Genomic DNA, 17405 nt, shown 5'->3' with positions numbered 1-17405 from the left:
AGATGTGCAGAGTATTTCTTAAATGGTAAGAGATTAGAAAGTGTAGATGTACAAAGGGACCTGGGTGTCCTTGTCAATAAGTCACTGAAAGCTAACATGCAGGTGCAGCAAGCAATTAGGAAGGCTAATGGTATGTTAGCCTTTATCGCGAGAAGATTCGAGTAGTGAGGCCTTGCTTCATTTGTATAGAACCTTGGTTAGACTGCACCTGGAGTACTGTATGCAGTTTTGGTTCCCTTACCTTAGGAAGGATATTATTGTCAGAGGGAGGGCAACGGAGGTTCACCAGATTTGTTCCCGGGATGGCGGGACTGTCCTATGAAGAGAGATTAGGGAAACTGAGTCTGTATTCCCTAGCGTTTCGAAGAATGAGAGGTGATCTCATTGAAACCTACAAAATACTTAATGGGATAGACAAGGTAGATGCAGGTAAGATGTTTTCCCTGCTTAGGGAGTCTAGAACCAGGGGACACAATTTCAAAATAAGGGGGAAACCACTTAGGACCGAGATGAGGAGAAATTTCTTTACTCAGAGGGTTGTGAATCTTTGGAATTCTCTGCCCCAGAGGGCTGTGGAAGCTCATTGAGTATGTTTAAAGCAGAGATTGACAGATTTCTAAATACAAATGAAGTGGAGGATCAGCCATGATCGTATTGAATGGCAGAGGGGGCTCGTAGGGCTGAGTGGCCTACTCCTGCTCCTCTGTTCCTAAGTTTCTAGACTTGGGTGTATAGGGCACAATTTCAAAATTTGTAGATGACACAAAACCTGGAAACATTGAAAACTGTGTGGAGAATAGTGATGGACTTCAAGAGGGCATAGACAGGCTGCTGGAATGGGCAGACACATGGCAGATGAAATTTAATGCAGAGAAATGTGAAGTGGTACATTTTGGTAGGAAGAACAAAGAGAGGCAGTATAAAATGAAGGGCACAATTCTAAGATTGATGCAGGAACAGAGACCTGGGGGTATATGTGCACAAATCTTTGAGAGTGGCAGGGCAGGTTGAGAAAGTGGTTAAAAAGGCATATGGGATCATGGGCTATATAAATAGAAACATAGAGAACAAAGCAATGATGAACCTTTATAAAAAAAACTGGGTCAGCCACAACTGGAGTATTGTGTTCAATTCTGTGCACCGCACTTTAGGAAGGATGTGAAGGCTTTAGAGATTGTGCAGAAAAGATTTACAAGAATGGTTCCAGGGATGAGGAGCTTCAGTTATGTGGATAGATTGGAGAAGCTGGGGCTTCTTGGAACATCTCAGTTCAGACTGCAAGTGTGGCGCTGAGCATCTGTTGTCTGTCATTTTAATTTTCCGCCCCACTCCCACTCTGACCTATCTGTCCTCGGCCACAATCTTCCAATGAAACTCAATGTAAGCTTGAGGAACAGCACCAAATCTTTCGATTAGATACTTTACAGTCTTCCGCACCCAACACTGAGTTCAACAATTTCAGATTATAACCACTAACCCCATTATTTCAGACAGCAGCTGTTGGTAATAATTCTGTTCTTGCCATTTACACCTCCTCTAGAACCACTTTTTGTTTCTTTGCTAGTTCCACCACCATCCCCTTTTATTTTGCACCATCATCCCTTATATTAATCTCAAAAAATGTTGGAAATACTCAACAGGTCAAGCAGCATCTATGGACAAAAAAGAGTTAACATTTCAGGTTTGTGATGGGACAGCTCAGTCATTTAGCTCAATGTGCTGTGTATGAGCATCCAGCACAAAATTCTACATCACTTTTTTTAGAGTTTTAGAATCATCGAGCTATACAGCACAGAAACAGGCCCTTCTTCCCATCGTGTCCGTGCCGGCCATCAAGCACCAATCTATTCTAATCCCATTTTCCAGCACTTGGCCCATAGCCTTGTATGCTATGGCGTTTCAAGTGCTCATCTAAATACTTCTTAAATGTTGTGAGGGTTCCTGCCTCTACCACCCCTTCGGGCAGTGTGTTCCAGATTCCAACCACTCCCTGGGTGAAAAAATTCTTCTTCAAATCCCCTCTAAACCTCCTGCCCCTTACCTTAAATCTATGCCCCCTGGTTATTGGCACCTCCCCTAAGGGAAAAAATTTCGTCCTATCTACCCTATCTATGCCACTCATAATTTTCTATACCTCAATCAGGTCCCCCCTCAGCCTTCTCTACTCTAAGGAAAACAACCCTAGCCTTTTCAGTCTCTCTTCATAGCTGAAATGCTGCAGCCCAGACAACATGCTGATGAAATAAAAACAAGAAATTCTGGAAATACTCAGCTGGTCTGGCAGCATCTGTGGAGAGAGAAGCAGAGTTAACATCTCAGGTCAGTGACCCTTCATCAGAACTCCTGAACTGATCTGAAATGTTAACTCTACTTCTCTCTCCACAGATGCTGCAAGACCTGCTGAGTATTTCCAGCATTTCTTGTTTTTATTTCAGATTTCCAGCATCTGCAGTATTTTGCTTTTATTTTAACATCCTGGTGGATCTCCTCTGCACCCTCTCCAGTGCAAAGACATCCTTCCTATAGTGTGGTGACCAGAACTGTACACAGTACTCCAGCTGTGGCCTAACTAGCTTTTTATACAGTTCCATCATAACCTCCCTGCTCTTATATTCTATGCCTTAGCTAATAAAGGCAAGTATCCCATATGCCTTCCAAACCATGTTATCTACCTGTGCTGCTGCCTTCAGTGATCTATGGACAAGTACACCAAGGTCCCTCTGACCCTCTGTACTTCCTCGGGTCCTACCATCCATTGTATATTCCCTTGCTTTGTTAGTCCTCCCAAAATGCATCACCTCACACTTCTCAGGATTAAATTCCATTTGCCACTGCTCTGCCCATTTTACCAGCCCAACTATATCATCCTGTAATCTAAGGCTTTCCTCCTCATTATTTACGACACCAGCAATTTTCGTGTCATCTGCAAACTTACTGATCATACCTCCTATATTCACGTCTAAATCATTAATGTACACTATAAACAACAAGGGTCCCAGTACCGATCCCTGTGGTACACCACTGGTCACAGGCTTCCAATCATAAAAACAACCCTCGACCATCACCCTCTGCCTCTTGCCACTAAGCCAATTTTGGATCCAATTTGCCAAATTGCCCTAGATCCCATGGGCTCTTGCCTTCTTAACCAATCTCCCATGTGGGACCTTATCAAAAGCCTTACTGAAGTCCATGTAGACTACATCAATTGCTTTACCGTCATCTACACATCTAGTCACCTCCTCGAAAAATGCAGTCAAGTTTGTTAGACCTGATCTCCCCCTGACAAAGCCATGCTGACTATCCTTGATTAATCCCTGCCTTTCCCAGTGGAGATTAATCCTGTCCCTCAGAATTTTTTCCTGTAACCTACCACTGATGTTAGGCTCACTGGCCTGTAATTACCTGGTTTATCCCAGCCAACCTTCTTGAATAATGGTACCACATTCGCTGTCCTCCAGTCCTCTGGCTTTTCTTGGTTAGTGTCTGCATCCAGTTCTAACCTTGATTATTGATTATTCTCCTTCACAATGATTAGGCCATTTATATTGAAAAGTTAGTGTACAGCAAATGATAATGAAGTTGAAACCCGAGGGGTTGGCAATGTTGGTGAATTGAGCTTCAAAAATATACGGGTCTGCTTAATTTCCTAGTTTTCTGGAGCTGGATTAATGCCATTGACCAGTACTTGAGCAGTTAAGGAGCTGGTAAAGTACTTGACAGGCACAGAATGAGGATTATTTGCAGATCAAGCCTTGAATTTCTAGGTCTCTGCAGGTAAAAGTAATAAAATCCTGCTGAATAAGCCCAACCAATCAAATATTGAAGCAACTAACATATGTCTTTGCTGGATTTTAAAATAAGCAAGAAGTGGTGAGTTTAACAGTGTTACAACTCACATAGCTAGGCAGTGCAAGACACAACCACAGCCTAGTCTGTATACACTTACAAGTTTTAATTTACAAGAGACACGCATTACATATTGTGCACCTCAAATCCAACAACCACAGTTTCAGCCTGCTCCATATATATATATATATATACATACAATTAATGCCCACCACCTGAATACAATGAAACACCCAATTGATATACAATTAACAACGGAAACACCTTCCAACCTGTTTGGGAATATCAGTCATTGGCAGCAACCCAGAACCTGCAATAATATTGCCTCTCACCTGTAAAATATACAGGGATGAATTTCTGTGGATGGGAGGGGAGGGGCTGTGGAGGGGATGGGAGGCGGGGCAGGGGGTTCCCATATGTCCACTGTAACTTAGATTCCAGCAAGCCTTCTTACAGCTGTTTGAGAAACAATGTATCTAGTGAGTGAGGTTTATTAGGGAAATGATAAAGAAGATCTGAAACCTTCTGTGGAGGACCTGGAACCATGGCATCTGTTGCCATGGGAGCAGTAGGTGGACACAGATGGATGAACAGGGAATCACCCTCATAATTTCTTCATTGCACACAACAGTTTGTTCATGGACGAATAGTATTAAAACCCTGCGCACATTTGACAGTACTTTTAAAGCATATGTCAATCAAAAGAGGGAATGTTTTCAAACAAAAGACACAGAAACTTTACTAAGAATTTCAATATAACTTGTACATTTAGTGACAACATCATAAACAGAGAGGGTGAGAAGGGAATCTACTAACATGCACCATATTACAGAGTTTGGCCTTAAAGTGATATTTACCCATTAACCATAGGTGTGCCTTACTTTGCTAAAATACACTGAAACATTTCACAAGTTTACCTTCAATTTTAATGGTGAAATTCATTAGCAAATCAACAATTTTCAACAAAGTGTATTAAGTTAGCATGCACATTGCAGGTGTTTAAAAGACGTAACTAAACAATTTATCAGGCCAATTATAGAAAGGCGTAGCCATAGCTGCTCGCACGTTGCGCTCTATAAATCATTTTCGGCATGTGTGTCAATCATTCCGAAAGATGTTCATGTTCCTGCAAAATGAAATGATTGTAATAGTTACACAGTAAATATTCTCTTTATCTAGACTGAGGATAGGTTCCAAACTAATTAAACCATATAGATTCACTACAACACAGCATTGAATTTAAAATGGCAGTTCACTGGTACAACACATTTCTTTACCATGGAAGCTTGGCCTCAAGTTCAGGCAAGTCATATAAGAGAATGGGGTAACATCAGGAAAAGCCTGTTGCTTCTTTTCTATAAGAAGGAAACAAATCATGCTGGGTCATTCGTGCAAAATCAGAGAAGCACGGAAGAGATGACTGAGCAAGCGACCCCTCTCATCCTTTTACCCCGAGACTGTGCATGATTCAGAGCAGGCATGCACAAGTGAACCAGTGTGACTATCTCTCTAAATTTTCCTTCTTTAATGTAGAGAAAAGCCTAGCCTACATCTGTATATCGTATGGGCAATTTCTATGGCAAAATATGTTGACATGCTAACAAAGCTTTCCACTAATACTGTAATCATGGGCTATAATCTGAATCACCCAAATTCCCATCATTATCCTCTCAACTTGTTTACATCAGGTTCATCCACACTCCTAAGTAGGTTGGAAAGATGAAGCACTTGAACACACATTCGGAACCGTTGCTCCCAATTTTTTGGGTGCAAATGGTGCCCTTGGAGGACCAAAATGGTATCTGCAATGGGGACGCACTTCTGGTGTGAATCTGCTGTTTCTTCAAGATTGAGCAAGTATTCAGCCCAAGTTTTTTTGTCTGTAATAGAGCTCTAAAAACAAAAATCCTTTTATTTTTCAGGTTAACCAGTGTATATGTGTGTGAGTGTGAGAGGCTAAGATAAAAAGGGAACTTTAATATTTCAATCTGTGTTGGTATGCTTTACTTTATTACTGCTTAAGACTTGTTTTATAATAAATGGATACTTTTGTTGTTTATTAAAGAAACCTGGTTAGTGTGTTTTATTCTGGGACAAATAGAGTATAAGATTGACCGTATCGGTAAGTGGAAAAATGTAAATATATGTTGTGACCTGTGAGAAGTGGACAGTAGAATGAACAGTGCACTCCTCCCACCTCGGTTGTAACACCAAAGAAGTTTTATCAATACATTAAGAGTAAGAGGATAACTAAGGAAAAAGTAGGCCCCATAAAAGACCAAAAAGGTAACCTATGTGCAGGGGTGGAAGATGTTGGTATAGTTATTAATGAATACTTTGCGTCTGTCTTCACAAAAGAGGGAGCGATACAGATATTGTCGTTAAAGAAGAGGGGTGTGAAGTATTGGATGTGATAAACATAGGGAGAGAGGAGGTATTAATGGGATCAGCATCCTTGAAAGTTGATAAATCACCAGGGCCGGATGAAATGTACCCCAGGCTGTTAAAAGAAGCCAGGGAGGAAATAGCAGAGGGTCTGTCCATCATGTTCCAGTCCTCACTGGATACCAGTCTGGTGCTGGAGAATTGGAGGACTGCTAACGTTGTACCTTTGTTTAGAAAGGGAGCAAGTGATAGACCAAATAATTAAAGGCCAGTCAGTCTAACCTCAGTAATGGGCAAATTATTGGAATCAATTCTGAGAGACAAGATAAACTGTCACTTAGAAGGTCATGGATTGGATAGTCAGCATGGATTTGTTCAGGGAAGATTTGTCTGACTAACTTGATTGAATTTTTTGAAGAATTAACAAGGAGCATTGATGCGGGTAGTGCAGTTGATATAGTCTACATGGATTTTAGCAGGACTTTTGACAAGGGCCCACATGGCGGACTGGTTAAAAAAATAAAAGCCCATGGGATCCAGGGACTGTCGCAAGCTGGATACAAAATTGGCTCATGGGCAGGAAACAAAGGGTAATTGTTGATGGCTGTTTTTGTGAATGGAAGGCTGTTTCCAGTGGTGTTTTACAGGGCTCAGTACTAGGTTCACTGCTTTTTGTGCTATATATTAACAATTTAGACCTAAACGTAGAGGGCATGAACAAGAAGTTTACAGACGACAGAAATTGACCATGTGGTAGATAGCGAGAAGGATAGCTGTAGACTGCAGGAAGATATCAATGGACTGGTCAGTTGGGCAGAAAAGTGGCAAATGGAATTTAACCTGGAGAAGTGTGAGATGATGCATTTGGGGAGGTCAAACAAGACAAATGAATACATGATTCATGGGAGAATATTCAGAGGTGTAGAGGGGCCTTGGAGTGAATGTCCACAGATTCTTGAAGGTAGCAGGATAGGTTGATAAGGTGGTTAAGAAGGCATATGGAATTCTTTCCTTTATCAGCTGTGGCATAGAATATAAGATCAGGGAGGTTATGCTGGAACTATATAAATCATTAGTTAGGCCACAACTTGAGTACTGTGTGCAGTTCTGGTCGACTGTAAAAAATGCAGCTATGAGGAAAGATTGGATAGGATGTGTTTGTTCTCCTAGGAACAGAGAAGGCTGAGGGGAGATTTGATTGAAATGTACAAAATTGTGAAGGACCTGGATAGAGTGGATGTGAAGGACCTATTCGCCTAAGCGGTGAGGTTAGTGATTAGGGGACATAGATTTAAAGTGATTGGTAGAAAGATTAGAGGGGAGATGAGGATAAGTTTTTTCACACAGAGGGTGGTGGTGGTCTGGAACTCACTGCCTGAAAGGGTAGCAGAGGCAGAAGCCGTCAACTCATTTAAAAGGTGTCTGGATATGCACCTCAAGTGCCATAACAAGGAGGGCTTTGGAACAAATGCTGGAAGGTGGGATTAGGCTGAGTGGCTTGTTCTTCGGCCAGCACAGACACTATGGGCCAAGTGGCCTCTTTCTGTGCCATAAACTTTCTATGATTCTATGCATACGTGCACAGCATGCAAAGAATGAAAGCTACTTTGCCACATGAAGTGTAGAACAGTCTGGAGGAGCACTGCAGTACTTGGGAGCAGGTGTTAAGTTTCATGCTGGTCTGCTGCATGTCATACAACCTTGCCATCATGAGAGCACAGCCCTTGCCACCAACTATACAGTGAGCAGCATGAGGAGGAGGAGGATGAAGGGAGTTGGCAACCTAGACAGCCCTTTTCTGCATGGGCTGTATGTGAAGAACTCATATGACTGTCAAACCAGTAACTGCAACCCAATTCCCCATTCACCAATAATCCCACATGTTACCCTCCATCTGTCATTGACCATCAATGCAAAAATAAAAGCCAACACAAAATAAACATTTCAAACTAAATGTATAGATTAAATTATGCCATATTGCATACAAAAGTCAATAATCACCCTTGTGCATTCCCTTAGTGCCTGTTGTCCATGAACCTTTGAAGTTTCTGGTGCTCCTGGATGGCCACCTGAGAGAAATAGACTTGCAGGGCTATGGAGATCGAGCCAGGGAGTGGGACTTCTTGAGTGAGGACAGCAAGTTCATGCTCGATGAACCCACTGCAACTGCCCTGACACAGTGCCTCAGCAATCCTAGTAATCTGTTGAAGGACAGATTTCTGGACTGCTGTGACATCCTTTGCACATATCCACAGCCAAAATGGCAGTAGGCTGAGCATGCATGGCGGCAAGTTTATCGTGCATGATCTCAGTCTGAGTTTCCACTGCAGAACTCAGATGTTGGGTGGTTTCTGCTTGTGCTGCAATGGAAGCTGGGACGTTAGCATCAGACACTGCATCATGGTTGGGCCACAAATGTGCTAATGGAATTGGCCACCACTTCCATGCTGGAAAGGATAGGCTCCAAGCTCTGCACAAAGCCATGTGCCAAGTTGGTGCTGGACTCCTCCCTGCTCCTTGACAACCACATGCCTTTGTACCCAATGTACCAAGCATTTTGTGGTACATATCTATCAGTGTTCTTCTGTAGGATGCCCCATCAAAGTGTTTCTCTGAGTCCTCCAGAGCAGAACTCATGTGTGACTTCACCCTCCAGCGAGCTGGCACCTGTGATATCCTTGCCCCCTGTCCTTGCTGTACACCCCTTGTGCCCAGTGTCTCACCATGTGTAAATTCCACCCCTATGTTATCTTGTCAATTACAAGCACTGACTGAATTAGAGCTGGTAGCTGCGAGTGCTAAATCAAGTAACAGTGTTTCTTCAGCATCAATGTCTTGTTTCTCTTCCACCTGTTGCTCTTCCACCACTGCCTGGCCAGATGGCAGTTCTTGGGTATCAGATAGGAAACAGGTACAAGTTTAAGGTTGTGGTGTGGAAAGTAAAAGGTGCACGCTCATACCAACTCCAGCTTGTGAATCAGATTACGGGAAGGGGGGAAGTGGGATGTGAGAAGAAGGATTAGGTATGAGCATACTGTCATCTTCAATGATTTCAGCCTCGCCACTGGCCATGGTCTCAGCAATGGCTGCTCCAATAATAGCAAGCATTGTCTCCTCTATCAGGGTTAAGCGCATACAGGTGCATCATTTTGTGCCAGTTATCTCTTGCTGTCTCTGGTTGTGCACCATCTTGTCCTGCAAAGAGAGGGAAGTGTGTTGGTGAGTGTTCTGCAATGTGTTTGGGTGATGTGGCTGTCATGGTTGAATAGCTGGCAGTGTGTACAAGATGTGAGCTGTCTGTGTTATGCTGCAGCAGTCCTAAGTGTGTGAAGCTGAGGTGAAGGTATGAATTGTGACTGATGGAAATTGTTGGTATTTAAGTTATGGGATATAGTGCATTGAGCAGTGCCTAAGGCTAGTGTCGCAGTTTGTGGGATATGGCATTTGAAGATGAATTCACTGACATTGACCACTCACGTGAGTTCATTGAACTTTTTACAGCACTATATCCTGGTCCTCCAGGCTTGATCCCTTGTATTGAACACCATGGCTACCTGTTCCCACTGCTTTTTGACCGCATGCCTAGAGGGTCACCTGGCCCCTTGTGCATATAGCACTTCTCTCTTCCTTTGCACCACCTCTACCAAGGCCTCCTGTGCATCGTCCGAGATACTTTGAGCATGTACTTTCTCATGTTGTGCTATTATTCAGTCATTTTCCATGTCCAAGCAACTTGTACAAGGACTTAAATCATCTGCTCCAGCCGCAATGTTTCTCTCCTTTAAGTTGTGCCGGCTGGTTTTAACTTATGCTGACTACTCACGATTCTGGGCCTCTTGAGCCAAGCCGCCACTCAACCGCTTGATTAGCACTGGCTGCACATTATAATCATGGTAATGAGCAGGCAGCACAAAAACGCATGCAGGGTAATCGCGCATAGCAAGCCCCAAGCAATTTCCAAGAACTGTCCAATTTAGCCCCAGTTATATCATTGAATTGGATGAACACCTCTAAGTTTGCAGATGACACCAGAATAGAAGCAGAACAAATATGTGTTTTAAAATGCAACCTGTTTCATTAGCATAATTTTTTCAGGTACCAGATCCAATAGGTAGCTGATACAATTCATTTTAGATAAATGTAAAATAAATGTTATGGGAGCAAGGAACTGAAAGAGAATTATGCATTACATCGAATAATGATACCTTGTGTTGATCAAGAATTAAATCTTGAAATATGTGGTGGTTAAATCTATGAAAGCATCAGCTCAATGCTTAACTGCAGCAAACAAAATTAGTAGCTTATTGGGTTGCATTCACGGTTACAGTACCAAAGAGATTTGTGGATCAATTTACCTGCCCCTGGCCATGACTGGATATTAATCAGGCAATGTGCTCTCTGTCTAACTTGATATAAATTCATCCATATTTGTGAGTTCAGGTCATTAACCTAGGCTCCGAGGACCCCAGCCTTGGGTCTAGAAAAGGGTGCAGAAATGTCGCCAATGCTGCAGGCATTTTGGGTCCCATTGGTTGTTTTCCAAAAACAGTAGCCAGAAGGCTTTCAATGTGAGTACCTATCCTGCTGTCCCTGAAAGCTAAAGGACTAACGAATCGGCAGCCTGTTTTATATCTCTCATGATTTTTATTTCCACTTAATTCCATTAAATCCAGTGGAAATAAAAGTCAGGAGAGTTGAAAACGGGCTACAGGATTCACTAACACCCAATTTACATAATAGCACAAAGTCAAACTTAGCCCCATTGAGTCAATGTCAGCAGGTAGGCAGGAGGAACTGGAATATTTTATAACATTATGTGCAATGTACCAGTGAACAAAGATAGGCACAGCACAACTGCATCAGCTTTCCTAGGTTAATACAAGTAAAACACACTGTGAAATCCATAAACAGAAATCAAAAATACATTATTGCCGGTAGAAAACAAAGCAAGTAGTCTAAACAAAATACATAAAAGCAAAATACTGCGGATGCTGGAAATCTGAAATCTGAAATAAAAACAGAAAGTGCTAGAAATACTCAGCAGGTCTGGCAGCATCTGTGGAGAGAGAAGCAGAGTTAACGTTTCAGCTCGGCGACCTTTCATCAGCTTTTTTGACCTTTCATCAGAACTCAAAAAATCTGAAACGTTAACTCTACTTCTCTCTCCACAGATGCTGCAAGACCTGCTGAATATTTCCCGCACTTTCTGTTTTTATTTTAAATAAAATACATGTCTAGATAACTGAATTATGGAAAACAAATCACAGATCTGCACTGCAAAATGACAATAAAAGAAACAGTGAATAACTAGATGATTATAAAGAAACAGTGTTTGTGATAGTGAAGGTTAATTACTTTATGACTGTCATCTGAATATCTGGGATTCGATTACTGCCTTGTTAAAAAAAAAGTACCTGTTAGGGCAAACTAGACGATCTTCTTCCATTTCGTGGCTAGAAATAGGATATAAAACAAATAATGAATTATCGACAACAAATTGTGCTTGTGAAACCATAACCACAGTGCCCCTGAGATTCCTAGTCAAACTGCAGGTTGAAGATAGTCAGATTTGTCTGTAATGGTCCGTATGTTTACTGTTAGGCTCAAATTTTGGTAAGTCACATCAATAGGGAGTTTTATACCAGAAATATCAAAAAAGTTCTATTATACATATAACTTGATCACATCAACCTATGCTTTTGACCTAAATAGTTTTTTTACATTTAAAGCTCAGATAGTGAACACATTTCTGGTGTTCCCTCATAGCTCTGTCTCCAACCCATGCTCCTTCCAATGCAGCTCCCCACTAAGAGTACTGAATTTATTCTAATGACGTTCCCGAGGTTACATTTATCTAAATCCGGGTGCAAATGCTAAGAGATTTGCAGAATTGTTATATTAGTTTTCAAATTTTGGTACATACCCTAAACATAAAATAGCCTCTACTTTGAATTCCACCTGGTCCTTGAAATCCGTCCTAAAACAAGAACAAAAAAAAATCTTATTAATCCGCAACATGAACAAAATGATTATTCCCTGTCAGTTCGGCTATATTGTATGCATTAGTTAAAATGGCGCTGTTTCTGTCTTATCATTTCCCTATGTTATTTTCCTGAGAAATGTGTGATAGTAATATACAGCAGAAATGATGATGATTAGTACGTTTCTCTTATGGTTGCCACTGGTGATAAATGTAGTGTTTGACTGATCAGTTTTGGTTGCTTAAACCTCCGGGTGGAGCTAGAAAGTAGAAGTAGAATTGTGGGAGATTTCTGGAAGCTTCCGGGAGACATTTTGAATCCATCTCACAGACATAGGCTGCTGTTAAGACATGTGCTCCAATCTTTAAGACTTTTTATTGTTAATGTGAATATGCTTTAAATAAACCAGTTGATTATTTAACACAGTGTGATATCTGCAATGCTCAGGGTTAAATCAGATATTGAAATTAAACCCAACATAAACACAACAATATTTCTTTAGTACTTGGTCTAATTCCTAATTCTAATGGTAACTGCCAGATCAGAATACTAAAATGAGGTAAATAACTGCAATCACTGTTATTGATATCTGTAAACTGAATTGCAACAAAGGAAATTACTGAGAAGAAGATCACAGTGATGTCTCCATTATAAATTTTGGGTCTGGACTGGATATCCCTTGAGTTCAGTGTCACCGACACCCGATAAAGTAGACTCCATGTCCTCTACGATCAGGGGTTTATCTTTTGTATCTACTCATAGAAATATTTATGAAAAATTGTAAAATGAAAAACCTAAATTAGAGTCAGAGAGAGGTTTGTAAATGTTTAATATCTGTATGTAGCAGTTTAACTGCAACCTGTCCTACACAAATAAGTCGGCTTAAACTATCTACAAAGCGCTTTCAAAATGAAAACCTTAATGTGGTATTATTTAGTCCACTATGGTTAAATGCGCCAATCACTTTAATGGACTGTGACAAATTTAATAGTGATACCTGTAGGGGACGAACGTCAATTTCAAAAGTGTATTGTTCTGTACTTGTCCATTACTAGTGCATTATTCTATAGTGTCACAAACTGCAGGAGAAGTTAATAGATGCTGTTTATACATACCAGGAAATTGAAGGAATTGATCAATCAGCTTATCCTTATTTCCTCATTACAGTAAAAGTTATTAAAATTTATTTAACTGTCACATCTCACTAAGTTACAAAGTCTCACCCATTTGTTGCAATAGAAAGGAAGACAGAAGAAAAGAATGGATTTGTATTTATCTACTGCCTTTTACGTCTCCAGAACATCCCAAAATGCCTCATAAATAGAAATGAATATCAATGTCATATCTCAGCTTAGGGAAATGTGTAGAATCTTTATTTTAACAAGCAATCTTTTTATACTTTGGGCATTTGTACCTGTCGACAGTAAAGGACGGACTGCCTGACTGGGTGCTCCCAGGGAGGTGTGATGCTTGCAGGGAGTATTTGTTGGGAAATTGTGGGTGGACATAGCCTCTTCTTTTCCCTCTTTAATTGATAGATAGAAAATCAGAGACAGCAGGCTTGAGATTTCCCAACCAGCTTCCCGTTGAGACAGCCCTATCGGCCTAAACACTCCACCTCCTATAGGTTTTGTATTATCAAATCATTTAACTTGGAAGATCTGCCGTCATGTGCATGTAACAATTGGAGTTTATCTATAGCCCAGAAATTGTGTTTGGTAAGAGAAGAGGAAGAAAGGTTGAAGAATGATCATGATCTTAAAGTTAGAAAATGTTGAACAATGTTTAAGCATAAAGTCTGAAAAATAATTATTAAATCCCTTGCACCCTATGAAGAACGATTTAGGGCAAATGCTAGTTTGTCTGGAATGACCAAATTAGAAATCACCTGATGTTGATTTCATGTTTTGTTGACAACCTGTTCACAGTTCAACCTGTGCATAGGCCCAAGTAGCCATCTTCCATTGTAGAAATAAATAAAGGTTAATTGTCACAAGACAGTACTGGCAGGATTACTAAAGAGTTACGTACATCACCTCTGCCTTTCTTCATTCTTCTCTCATGAAGCTCAGGGACAAGTTGCAGCAAAGGATGCAGGACAGAAGACTGAGAGGACATGAACAAGGACATATGAGGAACAATGATCAACTGATCATGTGAGGCCAACAGTACATTTTCAAAGAAAACTATGTAGACATGATGTGGGATAAAGCAGAATAGACAGGCTGAAATGATTCTTGCTGAAAGTCACATAATTTGCATAAAAAACCTCTTTAGTACCCATGGGTTCTAATTCTGTTACTGACAAACAGCATAGGATTCTTTTTCAGTAACTTATATAACAGTTGAGAATGAAATACTTAAATTTTTAATACATTCTTCAGTAATTTTTCAAAAAAATAAAAAGCCTAGACTCATGTCATCTGTTTAAAGTATCCTCCACAGCACCCTGGACCACTCTTTAATCACCCCAACACCTTCCCATGCAAGTGCAGGAGATATAACACCTGCTGTTTTGCCTCCTCCCTTCCCACTGTCCATGGCCCCAAACACTCCTTCCAGGTGAAACAGTGATTTACTTGTACTTCTTCCCATTTAGTATACTGTGTTTGCTACTCACAATGTGATCTGCTCTACATGGGGGAGACCAAACGTGGATTGTGCGATCACTTTGTAGAACACCTCAGTTCAGTCCGCAAGCATGACCCCGAGCTTCCAGCCGCCTGTCATTTTAATTCTCTACCCACTCCCACTCTGACCTCTCTGTCCTCGGCCTTCGACACTGTTCCAAGAAGCTCAAAGTAAGCTTGAGATACACTATCATATCTTTCGATTAGGTACTTTACAGCTTTCCAGATTCAACACTGCATTCAACAATTTCAGATCATAACCACAGCAACTGTTGGTAATGATTCTAATACCATTTACATTTCCTCTAGGCCTAGTTTTATTCCTTTATTTGTCCCATTATCATCCCCTTTGGCCTTGCACCATCATCCCTTTTATTATTTAATCTCACCTGCCTTCCATACTAACACAGACCTTCCCTTTTGTTGTTTTTTCCTCTTCTGCCTTTCCCTGCCTCTGTGCATGCTTAAAACCTGCTGCAGCTGTATTTCTTTCCAGTTTTGATGAAAAGTCATCGACCTGAAACATTAATTTTTTTTCTTCACAGGTGCTGCCTGACCTGATGAGTATTTGTAGCATTTTCTGTTTTTAGTTTAGATTTCCAGCATCTACAGCATTTTGCTTTTGTTTAGTACCTTGTTTACTGCTTTGCTTACTTATTCCTCCGGGAGCTTGGATAAAGGAGGGTATGTTCATTTCAGGACAGATGGCAAATTATATAAACACTACTGTTTATAGGCGAGAGCTAAGATGTCTGTAGAACTTGTTTGGGAGCTCTTGTTTACTGAGGACCATGCCCTTGTTCCCAACAGAGAAGACCCCCAAGTCATCATGGACTATTTCTCAGATGCTTATAAGAAATTTGGCCTCACTATCAGTCTAAAGAAGATGGAAGATATAAAGAAGCCTGCCCCGTGAAAACATTACGTACCACCCAATATTACTGCTGTCTGGAGTGGGTCTATTCACTTACCTAGGAAGTGCCATATCACATGATGTGCTCTTAGATGGTGAGATTGTTCAAAGCTAGTAGTACTTTTGTAAAGTATGTTTTTTTATATTTATTCATGGGATGTGGGTGTCATTGACAAGGCCAACATTTATTGTCCATCCCTAATTGAACATGGGAGGGTGGTAGTGAAGTGCAGGGAGTTTAATGTGGTGGATGGGTGTCAATCAAACGGGCTGCTTTGTCCTGAATGGTGTCGAGCTTCTTGAGCGTTTTTGAAGCAGCACCTATTCAGGCAAGTGGACAGTATCCATCACACTCCTGACTTGTGCCTTGTAGATGATGAAAAGGCTTTGGGGAGACAGGAGGTGAGTCAGTGGCCACAGAATACTCAGCCTCTGACCTGTTTTTGTAGCCCTATTATTTATGTGGTTGGTCAAGTAACTTACTGGCCAATAGTGACTCCCTAGGATGTTGATGGTGGAGGATTCAATGATGGTAATGTCATTAAATGTCAAGGGGAGGCGATTCGGCTCTCTCGTTGGAAATGGTCATTGCCTGGCACTTGTGTGGCACAAATGCTCTTTGCCACTTATTAGCCCAAGCCCGAATGTTGTCCAGGTCTTGCAGCATGTGGACACTGACTGCTTTATGAGAAGTTGTGAAGGGAACTGAACACTGTTCAGTGAATAGCCCCACTTCTTACTTTATGTTGAAGGGAAGGTCATTGACGAAGCAGCTGAAGATAGTTGGGCCTAGGACACTGCACTGAGGAACTCCTGCAGCGATGTCCTGGTGTTGAGATTTTTGACCTCCAACACCACAACCATCTGCCTTTGTGCAAGGTATGACTCCAACCAGTGGAGCGGTTTCCTCCCACTGACTTCAATTTTACTTCATGCTATCAGACGTATCCTTTGGTGTATCTGGTGTACTCAGCCATTTTTTGATATCACGAGTGACTCAAATTGGTTGAGCACTGGCTTCAGGAGGAAGCTGAGATGGATCATTCATTCGGCACTTCTGACTGAAGATGGTTGAAAACACTTCAGCCTTGTCTTTTGCACTCGCGTGCTGATCTACACCATCATTGAGGATGGAGAAGTTTATGGAGCCTTTTCCTACCATTAGTTCTTTAATTGTTCACCACCATTCATGACTGCCTGTTGCAGTACTGCAGAGTTTTGACCTGATCCATTGGTTGTGGGATCTCTTAGCATGTTTTCTGCTGTTTGTCATATTTGTCATGTATGCACTTCTGTGTTGTAGCTTTATCAGGTTGTCACCTCAAATTTAGGTATGCCTTGTGCTGCTCCTGGCTTGCCCTTCTACATTCTTCATTGAAACAGGATGATTCACCGGCTTGATGGTAATGGTAGAATGAGGGACATGCTGGGCCATGAGGTTACAGATTGTGGTGGAATACTATTCAAATTCAATACAAAGCTCCTTGTGAGGTTATGGGATGAAAGAAACATTAAACTGACAATTGTAAGATTATAGACTTTTCCTGTACAGTTTGCTGTAACTTGACCAAAATTTTACTATTGTACTTCATAAGGCCAAAAGACTTTCTCAAAGTAAACTGTACTGCTGAATGCTACAAGCTGTTTTTC

General features: G+C 41.2%; 1 protein-coding gene across 1 annotated transcript in view; it reads right to left on the bottom strand.

Moving 5' to 3' along the window:
* Positions 1-11648: 11648 nt before the first annotated feature.
* The window catches only part of nmu (neuromedin U), a 47363-nt gene continuing 41606 nt past the window's right edge, over positions 11649-17405 (bottom strand). The window contains exons 7-9 of the mRNA XM_068028637.1: positions 14244-14318; positions 12155-12208; positions 11649-11684 (exon numbers count right to left, since the gene is read on the bottom strand). Coding sequence (XP_067884738.1) covers positions 11649-11684; positions 12155-12208; positions 14244-14318 — 165 coding nt within the window. The remainder of the gene's footprint in view (positions 11685-12154; positions 12209-14243; positions 14319-17405) is intronic.

This window comes from Heterodontus francisci, chromosome 1 (assembly GCF_036365525.1).
Source record: "Heterodontus francisci isolate sHetFra1 chromosome 1, sHetFra1.hap1, whole genome shotgun sequence".
Classification (NCBI taxonomy): domain Eukaryota; kingdom Metazoa; phylum Chordata; class Chondrichthyes; order Heterodontiformes; family Heterodontidae; genus Heterodontus; species Heterodontus francisci.
This window is presented reverse-complemented; position numbering and strand designations above follow the sequence as displayed.